Source organism: Pseudorasbora parva, chromosome 8, assembly GCF_024679245.1.
Source record: "Pseudorasbora parva isolate DD20220531a chromosome 8, ASM2467924v1, whole genome shotgun sequence".
NCBI lineage: Eukaryota > Metazoa > Chordata > Actinopteri > Cypriniformes > Gobionidae > Pseudorasbora > Pseudorasbora parva.
The window spans coordinates 11,942,675-11,955,767 of record NC_090179.1 but is presented as its reverse complement, the minus strand read 5'-3'; the positions used below and the strand labels follow the sequence as shown (position 1 = coordinate 11,955,767).

The 13,093-nt window shown below is 38.3% G+C and overlaps 2 protein-coding genes across 2 annotated transcripts in view; both read right to left on the bottom strand.

Moving 5' to 3' along the window:
* lipt2 (lipoyl(octanoyl) transferase 2) overlaps positions 1–11,229 on the bottom strand; it is a 571,631-nt gene extending 560,402 nt beyond the window's left edge. The window contains exon 1 of the mRNA XM_067450126.1: positions 10,468–11,229. The gene's annotated coding sequence lies outside the window, so the exon portion shown is untranslated. The remainder of the gene's footprint in view (positions 1–10,467) is intronic.
* On the bottom strand, positions 6,572–7,519 carry LOC137085020 (olfactory receptor 6N1-like). The gene has a single exon (XM_067451574.1). It carries the CDS (start codon positions 7,517–7,519, stop codon positions 6,572–6,574), a length of 948 nt encoding a protein of 315 aa, XP_067307675.1.
* Positions 11,230–13,093: the final 1,864 nt, after the last annotated feature.

Below are 13,093 nucleotides of genomic sequence, written 5' to 3'. Positions count from 1 at the left end.
TGCATAGCTGATATAAAAAATTAAATGAAGAGTAATTTCCTGCAACTTAATTCAGATAAAACTGAATTTTTAATTATAGGACAGAAAAGCTCCACAAGTAGTAACCTAGAATACTGTCTAACACTTGATGACTGCTCTGTCAAGCCCTCGTCGTCAGTGAGGAATCTGGTTGTGATCTTTGATACCAATCTTTCATTTGAAAGCCACGTTTCTAGCAACTGCATTCTACCATCTTAAAAATATATCTAAATTACGACACTTGCTTTAAATGGAAAATGCTGAACATGCGTTAGCACATGCGTTCATGATCTCAAGGCTAGATTATTGTGATGCTCTACTAGGTTGCCCTGCTCGCTTAATAAACAAACTCCAACTAGTCCAAAATGCAGCAGCTTGAGTTCTTACTAGAACCAGGAAGTACGATCATATTAGCCCAGTTCTGTCAACACTGCCCTGGCTGCCTATTAAACACTGCGTACATTTTACAATCTTGCTTATTACTTACAAAGCACTCAATGGTTAAGCTCCCCAGTACTTAAGCGAGCTCTTAACACATTATACTCCATCACGTCTATTGCGGTCTCAAAACTCTGGCCAGTTGATAATACCTCGAATATCTAAATTAACTGCAGGCGGTCGATCCTTTTCCTATTTAGCACCTAAACTCTGGAATAGTCTTCCTAGCATTGTTCGGGAAGCAGACACACTCTCTCAGTTTAAATCTAGACTAAAAACGCATCTCTTTACTATGGCTATACTATCTTTTAAGTATTCATACTTTTGTGTAATTGACGCGCCATTCTAAATAAACCCTGAATACCTGATTGCGTGATACCCTGAAATTTCAAATATTTCTAATATGTTTTCCAACCTGTAAGGTTGCCAGAATAATAATCATACACTGTTTGATAACAGGCCAGAGGAGAACTGGCACCCTGACTGAGTCTGGTTTCTCCCAAGGTTTATTTTTCTCCATCATGCCCTGGTGGAGTTTTGGTTCCTTGCCACTGTAACCTTTTGCTTGGCTTGCTCAGTTGGGGACACTAAAATTATGATCCAAGTTATCCAAGCTATGATCCAAGTCAACTAAATATACAAATAAAATGTATTAATTAGGTCTTATTAAATTCTATAAACTATAATACTTATCTGCCAACATTGTCCCTATATGATAAATTAATATAAGCTGATAACATCACTGTTTTAGCCAGAACAACTGTACAGCCAAATAAAATTGTGTTGCAATATTGTCCTGTTTGACACTGTGAAGCTGCTTTGAAACAATCGTCGTTGTAAAAGTGCTAAATAAATAAAGTTGATTGATTGATTCATTGGTCTAATTAACCAATCACATGGCAGTTGCTTCAATGCATTTAGGGGTGTGGTCCTGGTCAAGACAATCTCCTGAACTCCAAACTGAATGTCAGAATGGGAAAGAAAGGTGATTTAAGCAATTTTGAGCATGGCATGGTTGTTGGTTCCAGATGGGCCGGTCTGAGTATTTCACAATCTGCTCAGTTAATGGGATTTTCACACACAACCATTTCTAGGGTTTACAAAGAATAGTGTGTAAAGGGAAAAACATCCAGTATGTGGCAGTCCTGTGGGTATAAATGCCTTGTTAATGCTAGAGGTCAGAGGAGAATAGGCCGACTGATTCAAGCTGATAGAAGAGCAACTTTGAATGAAATAACCACTCGTTACAACCGAGGTATGCAGCAAAGCATTTGTGAAGCCACAACACGCATAACCTTGAGGCGGATGGGCTACAACAGCAGAAGACCCCACCGGGTACCACTCATCTCCACAACAAATAGGAAAAAGAGGCTACAATTTGCACAAGCTCACCAAAATTGGACAGTTGAAGACTGGAAAAACGTTGCCTGGTCTGATGAGTCTTGATTTCAGTTGAGACATTCAGATGGTAGAGTCAGAATTTGGCATAAATAGAATGAGAACATGGATCCATCATGCCTTGTTACCACTGTGCAGGCTGCTGGTGGTGGTGGTGTAATGATGTGGGGATTGTTTTCTTGGCACACTTTCAGCCCCTTAGTGCAAATTGGGCATTGTTTAAATACCACAGCCTACCTGAGCATTGTTTCTGACCATGTTCATCCCTTTATGACCACCATGTACCCATCCTCTGATGGCTACTTCCATCAGGATAATGCACCATGACACAAAGCTTGAATAATTTCAAATTGGTTTCTTGAACATGACAATGAGTTCACTGTACTAAAATGGCCCCACAGTCACCAGATCTCAACCCAGTAGAGCATCTTTGGGATGTGGTGGAACTGGAGCTTCGTGCCCTGGATGTGCATCCCACAAATCTCCATCAACTGCAAGATGCTATCCTATCAATATGGGCCAACATTTCTAAAGAATGCTTTCAGCACCTTGTCGAATCAATGCCACGTAAAATTAAGGCAGGTCTGAAAGGCGAAAGGGGTACACAGTATGGAAAACCAGGGGTACTATGGTTTTCCTAAATCCTTAAGGTGAGTGTATGCATATATATACAAGCCTGTGTTTCACTCTTCTGTTGTTGGTTCTCATTTATGCTAACACTCAGTTTGGTTATGTGAGTCTTCTGGTAATAATTTTTTAAAATAAAATTAAACATAACATGTTAATATTCATTGTGCCCCTTCACATGCCACATTTAGCAACGTGTGACGATGTGCTAAATATTATTAAAGTAATATGCAAATGAGCTCTTCACTATACAAAATTTGATCACATTATATTATTAATTATTGGAAATAAAAATCACAAAATCTTACAACCTGTCACATCAACACAAAGGAAAACTGGTGTGAAGACTCAAGTGCAGTAAGGAGGGTGATTTATTTACAAAAATAAACATAAATACAAAACAAACACCCACAAGGGGGCGAAACACATAATAAAATAAACCAAAAACTAAAAACATGCCACATATAAGTCAGAGGGGAACCCGAAGATGCAGACGCAACAACAATCCGAAGACTGACAAACACAAGGGGCCCTATCTTAACGATCTGAAACGCAAGTGTCAAAGCGTGAAGCGCAAGTAACTTTGTGGTCGGGTCTCGGCGCTATTGCTATTTTCCCAGCGGGATAAATGGCTCTTGCGCCCGGTGCAAATCTAAAATGGGTTGGTCTGAAGTAGCTTCATTATTCATAGGTGTGGTTTAGGCGTAACGTGAATAAACCAATCAGAGCGTCATCCAACATTTCCTTTAAAAGCAGGTGCGCAAGTTCCATTATGGATTGCTATTATTATGGTGTATTTACCAGGCGCACGCCAGGAGCGGTTCACAGCCGATGAGACTGATGTTCTTGTAAGAGCAGTGAAAGACAGAGAAGTTGTGTTGTATGGGGATGGGAGAAACCCACCCAAAATAGCGTCGGTTAAACAGGCGTCGGTTAAACAGTTTTTTCAGTTTTTCAGTCGATTTTTTTTCTGTGGAGGGGAAAGCGCGCTTTGCGCGGGTGCAAAATAGGAATGACACATGCGTCGGTGTACAAAGTCAATTGTGCTGGGTGCAAGATAGGGCCCAAGGAGCTTTAGAAGTAAGTATGTAAGTATGTAAAAGAATAGCAATTGTAATAACCACATTAAATATTTCACATTCCTTGTAAATTTCATGTTAGAATATATTTTAATTAGATAATTTATATTAGAATCACATGTGAGGCATGAAACTTACCCGCACCACCACACCTGTCCCTAGCTTTACCCTTAAACTTAACCACACCACCACACCGTCCCTAACTTTACCCTTAAACTGACCCACACCACCACACCTGTCACTAACTTTACCCTTAAACTGACCCACACCACCACACCTGTCACTAACTTTACCCTTAAATTTACCCATACCACCACACCTGTCACTAACTTTACCCTTAAATTTACCCATACCACCACACCTGACCCTAAATTTACCCTTAAACTGACCCATACCACCACACCTGTCCCTAACTTTACCCTTAAACTGACCCATACCACCACACCTGTCCCTAACTTTACCCTTAAACTGACCCATACCACCACACCTGTCACTAACTTTACCCTTAAACTGACCCACACCACCACACCTGTCCCTAACTTTACCCTTAAACTGACCCACACCACCACACCTGTCACTAACTTTACCGTTAAACTGACCCATACCACCACACCTGTCACTAACTTCACCCTTAAACTGACCCATACCACCACACCTGTCACTAACTGTACCGTTAAACTGACCCATACCACCACACCTGTCACTAACTTTACCCTTAAACTGACCCATACTACCACACCTGTCACTAACTTTACCCTTAAACTTACCCATACCACCACACCTGTCACTAACTTCACCCTTAAACTTACCCATACCACCACACCTGTCACTAACTTCACCCTTAAACTGACCCATACCACCACACCTGTCCCTAACTTTACCCTTAAACTGACCCATACTACCACACCTGTCACTAACTTCACCCTTAAACTGACCCATACCACCACACCTGTCACTAACTGTACCGTTAAACTGACCCATACCACCACACCTGTCACTAACTTTACCGTTAAACTGACCCATACCACCACACCTGTCACTAACTTTACCGTTAAACTGACCCATACCACCACACCTGTCCCTAACTTTACCGTTAAACTGACCCAAACCACAACACCTGTCCCTAACTTTACCCTTAATCTGACCCACACCACCACACCTGACCCTAACTTTACCCTTAAACTGACCCATACCACCACACCTGTCACTAACTTTACCGTTAAACTGACCCATACCACCACACCTGTCCCTAACTTTACCGTTAAACTGACCCAAACCACAACACCTGTCCCTAACTTTACCCTTAATCTGACCCACACCACCACACCTGACCCTAACTTTACCCTTAAACTCACCCATACCACCACACCTGTCACTAACTTTACCATTAAACTGACCCATACCACAACACCTGTCCCTAACTTTACCGTTAAACTGACCCATACCACCACACCTGACCCTAACTTTACCCTTTAGCCTGTTTGTCAGTGGAGCATGATGGGGAACTGAACAGGATGAAGCAGGTCATATGAAAATATAATGGCATAGAAGTAACTAATATGTTGTTGTTGTTGTTGTTGTTGTTGCACTTTTTACAAATGTCCAAAATGGTCATGTGATCAAATATTAAGAATGAAGATTCAAACATTATTATTTCAGTTTAAATGTAATTCATTACTGCCACACAATTTTGATTTTTTTAAAACTATTTCCCCTCCATTGATGTAAATTTCCCTCATTTTTCTCAGCGACAATACAATACAGTGTCTGATCACTGAAAACTTTGAACGGCAGGCACTGACCTCACTGCCATGACACAATTAGATTGAGATGTGCCGCAAGTGATCCAAGTTAGCCATTACGCTTTCTTCTTGTCATTACTCTCATTTAATTACTTCTTGTTCTTTTCCTGTTCTAGAGATTCATCTGTGTTTTGTAAGGTTGAGTTTGTTTAATAAAATAAGCTGCTACATCTTCTAGCCTGACAACCTTCCTCTGTGCTGCAATCAGTGACCGTGACATTATGCTTGTCTGTCAGCAACCTCACAGCAAGGTTGTTTTTCTTCTGCTTTTGTTATTGACTCAAAATACATGTCCTTATGCTAGCTTTGGTTATGCTTTATTCTTTGCATCATATAAACTTGTAAAACGAATTTGAACAGGTGTATTTATTTCTGCTAGCTTGCTTAAATGCTTCTTTATATACTCATACTCAACTGTTAACCATCAAACATGAACATGATTCATTGATAAATTCAGACCATTGTAGACAGTCAGTACATTTGAATCACTTAGCATAGTAAAACATTAACTGTTCAATCTCCAGCATTAAATCTACCTATCATACCTAAGCTTTTACCTCTATGCCACAAAAATTAATCAAACAAACTCAATGCAAAAGTTACATAGATTCTGATCTCAAGGTTTTGTTGTTACTGTATATTAAATTGAAGGACATAGTTTACATTTAGGACAATAATATATCAGTTATCCTTTTTAATGTACCTACACTGTCTGTGAATTTGTTTTACCTCTCTTAATAAGTGTGTTTTATTCATCACATACTATATTCTTGGTTTATGGACTAAATATTTTTGGTCAGACTAACATGCGATGTTAACTGAGGCTACTCAAAAATATGAAATGAAATGCAATTAAACATTCTTTAAAACGTTTATTTCAAAACATCATTAAAGTGTATATATATATATATATATATATATATATATATATATATATATATATATATATATATATATATATATATATATATATATATATATGATCATTAGTGAATGACAGTTAGACTAAATTACATCAAAGGAACATGAAAATATTGTGTAAGCATGCATCATTTAATGGAATAAACACACAAACATTTATGGCAAAATCTTGTAAAAAGAAAAACTTAAAAACTAAAACATTGTCCATAATACAAGTTATTTCAAGAACTGCTCACAGAGTGTTAGAATGTATAGGATAATAAAAATCTTTGTGACCTCAAGAAATATTCAATCAGATATGTCCACTTGTTTTTTGAAAAAAAGTCGTATGACTTCCTTCCGTAGTCTTGTCAGATTTAATCCATAAATGAGAGGGTTTAAAATGGGTGGTATGAGTAAAAATTCCATGGCCATGAAATTACGCAAATCTTGTGGCAAACTCTTTGAACCATAACGAGTGTACAGTACATCAAACAGCAATGCAACAGCCACATTGAGCAATGCAAGAAGATGAGGTACACATGTTTGCATGAATTTGTGCCTGCCCTCTATTGACTTTCTGCACTTTCTAATCAAGTGAATGTATGAGCAAAATATCAATACTGCATGTCCAAAGTATACAATAATGATAACATACCCAATCACATTATTTACTGTTGTAGAAAAACAGGAAAGTTTAACAACTGACCAATTTTCACAATATAGCTTTTCAATGCTAGAGCCACATAATGTGAGTCTAGATGTTAATACAATTAAAACAGACATGCAAAAAAATGGAGAAAGCCAGCAGAAAAGGATCCATTCAAGAACCCTCTGATTGGTCATTATTGAATGATACTCCAGTGGTCTACATATCGCCACATATCTGTCATATGCCATCACTGTTAATGTTGAAAGATCACACAGAACAGATGAATAAATGACAAATATCTGAATCAAACATCCAGCATAAGAAATAATGTGATCCTGGGATAATAAATCATACATGAATTTAGGGTAGAACCCAGCAGTGCCAAAAAGTGCATTTACACACAAATTACATATAAACACATACATCGGCTCATGAAGCTTCTTATGTGAGATTACAGTGTAAATTATGGTTACATTACAAAACACAATTAATGGATAATAAAATGTAGTCAATGAAAAAAACACAAATCGTTTTCCCATTGTTTCATTTAGTCCAGAGAGTGTAAACGCCAAGACAATTGATTCATTCTCCAGTGGTGGCTGCATCTGGAATTATATGCAAAGTCTTATGATTGTTATACCATTATGCACATTATAATAATTAAAGTTGGATAATTAAAAAAATATATGTAATTCAGATTAATCGGCTATTCAGTCCTATTATATAAAAATAAATATGCATAATTCTAAAGGTAACACACTGGTTCTTCAAAGACAAAAGCAATGAAATAATTAAAATCTTACCACAATCTCTTTTTGCATGTTTGACAGAGTGTTGTGTGGAAGGTTGATCTGGTGCAATATATATAGAGACTAGTCTCGTGTTAATTGGCTTGTTTGTGAATATTGGCAAGACCTTTAAAAAGCTCTCGAGATTTTTTTGTTTTTAATATTTTGGTAACAGTTCATTGTGATTGGCCTTTTTTCCTGTTCCTGTCACCCTGCCTGATATTTATCAATATGGTTACTAATTTGATTAGTTATTGTTTTTAGTTACATTAGTTACAGCCGGTGCCTAATAATTATTTATTTTTGTTTACGCACTATATATGTGTGTGTTTGTGTGTGTGCGTGTGTGTGTGTGTGGGTGTGGGTGTTTCAGTCTTCTGTTGTCTGCTCTCATTTATGCTAACACTGAGTTTGGTTATTTGAGTCTTTTGGTAGTGAAGTATGTTACGTTACTCTTCATCATGCTCTTTCACACGCCATTTTTAACAAAGTGTGACAATGTCATTGTAACAATTGTCCACTGTAGGTGAGGTTCAGAACCCAAGTGCAGTTTGTTTATTTCAAAATCCAAAACAAAACAAAGACTTGGCAAAAACTAACAAAAGCATGGCAACTGAGAAACATGATGAACATGGCAAAATGTGTGTGTGTGTGTGTGTGTGTGTGTGTGTGTGTGTGTGTGTGTGTGTGTGTGTGTGTGTGTGTGGGGATGGGCTTTTCAGTTTGAGTGGGCCAAATCCAGGCGGAAATGGTAGCAGAGTAATTTAGTGTAAATATATTACTTTGTCTAAAACAAATGCCAAAGTGATGCATATTTCCAGAAAGTAGAGAATCTAAGCTTTCAAATGGTATCATATGACATCATAGCTCCTCCACAGACATTTAAAATTGAAAGTATATGCAAGACAATGTTATTCCGGACCCTGTACAGGGTCCACAGAGATTAAGTGCTTAAAAAAACACAATTTGATCCTAAAGAATTAGTCAATTACAGGCCAATCTCGAATCTACTGCTGTGACAAATGAAGAGATGTCACACCGATCACAAGTTCAGTATGGAGTACAGCGAGGCTCAGTGCTAGGACCGTTGCTTTTCAGCCTGTATATGCTACGACTGGGAGATATCATTCTGCTTCCTGCATAGTAATTTCCTGCAACTTAATTCAGATAAAACTGAATTTTTAATTATAGGACAGAAAAGCTCCACAAGAAGTAACCGAGAATACTGTCTAACACTTGATGACTGCTCTGTCAACCCCTGGTTGTCAGTGAGGAACCTGGTTGTGCTCTTTGGTAGCAATCTTTGATTTGAAAGCCACGTTTGTAGCATCTGTAAAACTGCATTCTACCATCTTAAAAATATATCTAAACTGCGGCACATGCTTACTATGTAAAATGCGGAACAGTTAGTACATGCATTCATGAGTTCAAGGCTAGATTACTGTAATGCTCTATTGGGTGGTTGCCCTGCTCGCTTAATAAACAAACTCCAACTAGTTCAAAACGCAGCAGGTCGAGTTTTTACTAGAACCAGGAAGTATGATCATATTAGTCCAGTTCTGTCAACACTGCACTGGCTCCCTATTAAACATTGCATACATTTTAAAATCCTGCTTATTACTTACAAAGCACTAAATGGTGCTTTGCCAGCTCTTAACACATTATACTCCATCACGTCTATTGTGGTCTCAAAACTCTGGCCAGTTGATAATACCTAGAATATCTAAATCAACTGCAGGCGGTCGATCCTTTTCCTATTTAGCACCTAAACTCTTGAATTGTCTTCCTAGCATTGTTTGGGAAGCAGACACACTCTGTCAGTTTGAATCTAGACTAAAAACGCATCTCTTTACTATGGCATACACATATAATTTTTTTTAATTTCATTATTCAAATCAATTGACTGATTTTTAGGCTGCATTAACTAGGTCAGCCGGAACTGGGAACGCTTCCCATAATAATACGTTTTATTTATATAGCGCCTTTCCCATATTCAAGGTCGCTGTACAAAAAAATATGCATACACAAAATAGACATACATAAACAATATATGACATAAACATGCACATATACAGGGGAGAAAACTATTCTAAGCAGAGAAAGATTGGAAATATTGTAAGAAAAGATATGTTTTTAGTTGAGACTTGAAGGAGGATATAGAAACAGAAAAGAAACCGTAGAGAAAAGGGGAGGGAATTCCAGAGTTTCGGGGCCACAGCACTGAACGATCTTCCACCCATAGTAGAGAGACGGAAACGAGGTACAGTGAGTAGTCTAGAGTCAGATGACTGGAGAGTACGCGGAGGACAATACCAGTGCAGAAGTTCAGATAAATAATGGGGAGCAAGTCCATGCAGACATTTAAAAGTTAACAGTAGAATTTTGTATTGGATGCGGACAGATACAGGTAGCCAATGAAGATTATAGAGCAAAGGGGTAATGTGGTCTGATTTTTTGACTTGGTGGATGACTCTGGCAGCAGAAATTTGTACATATTGTAGTCTAGCAATAGTTTTAGCGGGAAGCCCAATAAGCAGTGAATTACAATAGTCAATACGTGAGGTTATTAAAGCATTGATTAGAGTTTCGGCATCTTTAGTGCTGAGAGCTGGTCGTAGTCGGGCGATGTTACGAAGGTGGTAGAATGAAGTCTTGGTAACTGAACTAATATGAGCTTGAAATGTAAGAGCAGAGTCAAATGTTATGCCTAGATTTTTAGCAGTGTGCGATGGAATTACTGAGGACCCATCAACAAGTAGACTCACCCTGCGTCCCAATTCGCATACTATCCATCCTAAATAGTATTCGAAAATAGAATTAGTATGTCCCAAATCGTAGTATGTTGAAAAGAGTATTCCAAAGATTCCCGGATGGTTTACTATTTCCGGTCCGAATTCACAGTATGGATCGATGGGCACTCTAACGGCTGATATTGCCCACAACCCATTGCGAGTTGGACGAGGATTCGATTAGAACTACAAACGCGGATAAAAAGCGTTAATAAACTACAAACATGACGGATGTGCGAGTTCGACGGTTAAGTAGAGAAGTTTAGATAAAGGGGTTTGAGTGACCAACTATCAATATTTAACCTGACAAAAATATATTTATTCAGTGTTGTCCACATTATATTTCACATGCAGCAGCATTGTGAACTTTTGCAATGACACATTTGGCCATTAACCTTTAAATGCATCATTATATTTAAACTGCAAACACATGAGGAGAGTCTCTGCATTAAAGATCCACAAATGGCAGATCAACGAGCGGATACATTTCTCTCCGATAAGGTAGGAGATTAAACTGAATGTGAAGGATTTGAACTGTGACGAATCTGACGATGATTGACAGGGCAGATTAACGGTGACGGGATGCACGTAACTAAGCGACAGAGTCCGTTAAAGATGGCGAAGTAGTATGTCCCGAAGCTTGCATACTTTTCTCCTACACACTCAAAAGTATATACTTTTTCTTCACAAAAAGAGTACATACTTTTAGGACGTAGTATAAGTAGGCGAATTGGGACGCAGCATCAGTTCAGACTTTTTTAGAATGGATGGTGGACCGAATACAGTGACCTCAGTTTTATCGTTATTCAATTTAAGGAAGTTTCTATGAAGCAAGGTTTTAATATCAGTGATACAGGTCTTCAATGAGTCCAGGGGGAGAGTGGAGATGGAGCGGGCTGAAATGTAAATTTGCAAGTCATCAGCATAACAATAAAAGCTAAGCCCATGACTACGGATAATGGGACCTAATGGTAGCAGATAAATATTAAACAGAAGTGGTCCAAGAACAGAGCCTTGAGGAACACCCTGAAAGAGAGAACATGGAGAAGATTTGAAGTTCTGAATATTAATGAAAAATTGTCTATCGGTGAGATACGGTATGAACCATGATAACGCACTACCCGTGATGCCGATAGCAGATAGACGAGAGGTGAGTATTTGATGAGATATAGTATCAAATGCAGCAGTTAAGTCAAGCATGATAAGGATAGTAAGACAACCAGAATCAGCAGACATTAGCAAGTCATTAGTAATATTTACCAAGGCTGTTTCAGTGCTGTGGCTCGACCGAAAGCCAGATTGAAAGGGGTCAGGAAGGTTGTTTACAGAGAGATGCTTGTTGATATATTAAACCTTCCCTTTTTAAGAATGACTTCAGTGCCGTTCTTTGTTCTTTTCTCAGAGAAAAGCTTAACTCCAAGTCTTCCAGAGTCGCGGTCAAAGCTGATTCGAAAGACCGCCGCCATTTGCCAGTTTCTGTGTTTAATAGAAGCACGCAAACGCAACTCGGCCGTCGTCATTACGGCCCCGCCCACCGACTCTATACACGATGTGATTGGCCTGTCCAGATTGAGAGCTATACAGCTCAGAAGGGTATTGAGAGTTCCTAGACGACACTTGCGGGCAGATTAAATTTGCTGCCGCTAGGGTGCGTCTAGATTATTAGGCTATGTCTCTGATGCACTAACTTCGATCTTTCAAGTATTCATACTCTAGTGTAAACGGCGCACTATCCTTAAAGCTACACTGTGTGATATTTTCCCCCATCTAGCGGTGAAAAGGTATATGACCATCCAGTGAATATTAGTTTCAGTTCCTCTCAATTCCGATTTCGTTTTAACTCCTACGATGGCCGATTTAGTCCAAGATTAACATGGCAATCCCCCTCTTCACATTCGACACGCTGCCATCGAGTGATAAAACGCGAAAGGCGAAGCTTGAATTTATGGGTATGTCCCTCTTTGGCTAATGTACTTTCAAGATGGAGGACCAACATGGCGACCGGCATTCGAACCCCTCACCCGTATGTATTTTCAATGGCATATTATAAACTTAAGAGAATACTTTATTACGTGAAAGAAGTAAATATACATAAATGAGCACATATATTTTTTGAAAGAACTAAGTGTTTTTAGCTAAGAATAAACTAAAAACGTTACACAGTGTAGCTATAATAAACCCGTCTCTTGCGTGATACCCAGAAATTTTGAATATTCCGATCTAATATGATTTCTGACCTGTAAGGTGGTCAGAATAATAATCATGATGGAGTTTTGGTTCCTTGCCACTGTCGCCTTTGGCTTGGCTTGCTCAGTTGGGGACAAATTATTCAACTAAATATACAAATAAAATTAATGAATTAGGTCTTATTTAATTCTATAAACTATAATACTGATCTGCCAACATTTTCGCTATATGATAAATTAAAATACGCTGATAGCATCACAGTTTTCTCCAAAACAACCGTACAGCCAAATTAATTTTTGTTGCAATATTGTCCTGTTTAAAACTGTGAAGCTACTTTGAAGCAATTGTCATTGTAAAAACGCTATATAAATAAAGTTGATTGATTGGTTGATTGATTAATTGATTGATTGAACAT

Coding starts and splice junctions, on each gene's coding strand:
- LOC137085020 (XM_067451574.1), bottom strand. CDS start 7,519: ATGCAGCCACCACTGGAGAATGAATCAATTGTCTTGGCGTTTACACTC.